Here is a 3,508-nt window from a genome sequence, read left to right as displayed (position 1 = left end):
CTGCGCAGTAACGCTCAGCATCACCGGGAAAGAGCTTCTAACAGACTTCACTGATACAAACAACGTCCAATTGTCCATTTCTTATACGGTCTACGTAAAGTAGTAACTTTCTGGAAGAAACGCAGCTTCATTATGTACTGTAAGTATTTCAGCCCAAGACCACTCTTTTCCTAAATTTTACCAAGTAGATTTTGTGCCTTACTGCGGCCAAACTGACCGTCAATGTGTTTAAACCCGCTACGTTCTCTGGTTTAGATACTGTTCCAGATACTTTCCCATCAAAGTGAATGAGTCAGCACATATTAAAGGATTGAAGGATTACCCTTTTCCATAAACGTCTTTGGATGCCACGGCTGCAGTCACAGCTCCCACGACAGCACCCAGGACGCCGGGCATGCCGTGCAGGTTGTGAACCCCGCAGGTGTCTTGGACCTTCAGTTTTCCCTCCAGTATGGGCTGGGGGGGGGGGGGGGGGGGGGGGGGGTAGAAGAGACAGTGCTGATCATATGACTGTTGTGGATAAAACTTAAGATAAGAAAAAAAACAGCCTAAAATACACATCGGTCTTCAACTTACAACATTTGGTGAACACTTTCCCATTGTTAACCAGGGCTGCAACTAACGATTATTTTCAATGTTTATTAGTCTGTGGATTGTATTCTCAGGTAATGGAATAATTGGTCTATAAAATGTCAGAAAATGGTGAAAAACGTGGACCAGTGTTCCCCAAAAGTCCAAGATGACATCCTCAAACGTCTTGTCCACAACTTAAAGACATTCAGTTGACGTCAAAGAAAAAAAAAAGAAACTAGAAAATATTCATTTAACAAAGCTGCAATCAGAATTGAGAAAATGACTCAAAACAGACCAATTACAGAAGTTGGTGATAATTAAAAGGTTGACAACTGATTAAACTATTAATCTTTGCAGTTCAGCTGTTCCATGAAGACCAATATTTCTGTAAAGGTGGCTCTCAGTGAAACGCTACATCTGAGGCAGTGAGTGGTGCAGCAGAGGGTTTGATTGCAGCAGTAATGAAATGTATGACTACATCAAATCTCTAAAATATCCCAGATCCATGAACTGAAACAGGCTTTCCACTTTATTGTTAATAGATTTGATCATTTCCCAGATATGACAGCATAAACAATTTACACTAAAAGGAATCTTTTTTTAACCCATTAGCCGAAAATGAACCATTTAAAGTCTTTCCTCCACCACATGCTCTGCCGCTATGCGTCCATATCACCGCTGACTTAAATCCTAAAACGCTGAATCCTCCTTACTGAGAGGTACTTGTAGCCCAGAACAGAGATGACACCGGCCAAGAACCCAACGACCATGGAGCCGACCGGCGTCAGCATCATTTCACCAGCTGTTCCTGCTGCGACTCCCCCGGCCAGGGCAGCATTCTGGATGTGGACCTGGGGGAAAAAGGGGTGAGACTTTCTGATACACGTTTGTTTGTATGTAATATGCTTAAATAAAAATACAAACAGCCATGCACTCTACCTGGAACTATTGAGTATGAGTTGCTGAATAGTTTTCCTGGGATTTTTGATATAGCTTTGTTTTATCATCTCAAAATATGGACACTACAAAAACATAAACATTGCCCACATAATTTAGTCATTTAAGTCAAATGAATAATTTACACCATTAAAAGAAATAAATGGAGAAAGTATAATTGCCAACGAGACTGTCGTGCCCCAAAAAAGTATATTAGTTGTTTGTTCAACAATTACGACTTTACAGTGGTGGCGCCCTCTAGTGGCTGTAGTAAATATGATGGGAGCAAAGCAGCAAGTGAGGTGATAAGTAAGTAGTATAAGAGATGCATAACCGAAGTGATGTTTATATTTAAAAAAAAAAATTTTTAACCCAAACAATCTTTTTCTTAACTTTACCAAGTCGATTTTGTGCTAACCAAACTTCACCATTTCACAACGGTAACTATGCATTTCAAACCTTACGTTCTCTGGTTTAGATCGGATGGAATACAGCTCCTATGGGTCGTATTTCCTGCCACGGATCGGGGCCACGCTTACTTATTAAACTCTTCTGTGGGTTGCATTAGTGGGAGAAATAACCTGTATTAACCAAGAACTTTGAGTTAACCGTTTCAAAACTGAAAAAATATATATAAAAATGGACTTATGGTCTCTGGGCGGGATACATTCAGAGACTTGGACTTGTGCTCTCAATATTTCTAAAGTTCTGGCAATGGCCCCAGTTAAAGGCTGACTCAAAGAGTTTAAAAGTCACAAGGTGGGTAAGTGCTTGGCACTTCTGCCTTACAGCAAGTTGGCTCAATCACAGGCCCAGGCCGAACCTGGTCCCCCAGCCCAGGCAGAACGTCTGTATGGACTTTACATGTTCTAGGACTGCCACTAAAAATTAGCCACCTTTTTCCTAAAGGACTACTTGCTTTGTTTTTTATTTATGGGGCTACAAGAGGGAGTTTTGGGATCTTTAGTCAAAATAGACTAGACCCTCCCTTTCCCATTAATACAGTTTTCTATGTCCCTCCAAAAATGATTGGGGGGGGGGGGGGGGGGGGGGGGGGGGAGAAGGCATGACCGTCAACAGTGTATTGATGCCTTCTGCTCTGGTTTGTGCTTTGCAAAGATGTACAGATAGTCACTGTTTTGTTTTTCCCCCCCAACCATGACTAACTTCTGCTTTCTCATCTTTCACACCCCACTGTTAAGTCGGCCATTTCAGTACATTTACTCTAACATTGTTGTGGAAGCATCATATGCATGGAAGCTAGATACACACTTCCTGCATTACTTCCAATACTAAGTTACTCCTCTAGTAAACTAGTATCGACATGAAATACAATGAAAACATTGGGACTATTCAACAAAGCACACTGGGTAATAAGTTAACCAAAAGATCAACACATGAACTTGTTGCTATGGACCAGTTACTAGGCTTCCTCGGTCATTATGTATTTTAGTAAAGTAAAGCTGCCGAAGCTGAACATTATCCAAAACGCCATTTCCATTTGGACACTTGCATGCTACCACTCCTTCCTAAAAGAGTAGGCTATTAAAAATGCTTGCATTTCAGAACTTTAGGAAACGGACGGCAGCCAACACACACACACCTATTAACTCGATAGTAAAGCCGTAAAGTAGGTTATCAACTCAGGACAGCGCCACTTCTTACAAATACAGATAGGCCTGGTGATGACAAGTTCAACCAACACGCTCCACTTAGCCCCAACTGTAAGGTTTCATTTTAAATTAATTAATGTAGCCTACAGGCAGTCTGGCACACGTGGGTGCTCAGTATTTTCTGTGGGTGGTAGAGCTCGAGGCAACGAGAAACCTTTGAGCTTGTCAGCTTCGTTATATTCCATCTTCCCGTCAGTGACAATAGTCTGGCAACTGGTGGTGCAGTCGACTATAGGGTTGCATTCTCAAAGAAAGCAATGCCAAAGTTGTTTTTGTTGGGTCAGACCCAGCGATGGGGGGGTGGGGGGGGCCGAGGCAGGGCTACA

General features: G+C 42.1%; 1 protein-coding gene across 1 annotated transcript in view; it reads right to left on the bottom strand.

Annotated features, from left to right (window-relative positions):
- Positions 1 to 3,508, bottom strand: part of rhbg (Rh family B glycoprotein) — a 20,711-nt gene that overhangs the window by 5,159 nt on the left and 12,044 nt on the right. The window contains exons 6-7 of the mRNA XM_032511430.1: positions 1,287 to 1,424; positions 323 to 456 (exon numbers count right to left, since the gene is read on the bottom strand). Of these exons, the coding sequence (XP_032367321.1) occupies positions 323 to 456; positions 1,287 to 1,424 (272 nt within the window). The remainder of the gene's footprint in view (positions 1 to 322; positions 457 to 1,286; positions 1,425 to 3,508) is intronic.

Source organism: Etheostoma spectabile, unplaced genomic scaffold, assembly GCF_008692095.1.
Source record: "Etheostoma spectabile isolate EspeVRDwgs_2016 unplaced genomic scaffold, UIUC_Espe_1.0 scaffold363, whole genome shotgun sequence".
Lineage (NCBI taxonomy): Eukaryota > Metazoa > Chordata > Actinopteri > Perciformes > Percidae > Etheostoma > Etheostoma spectabile.
Note: the sequence above shows the minus strand (reverse complement) of the source record. Positions and strands in the feature narration are given on the sequence as shown.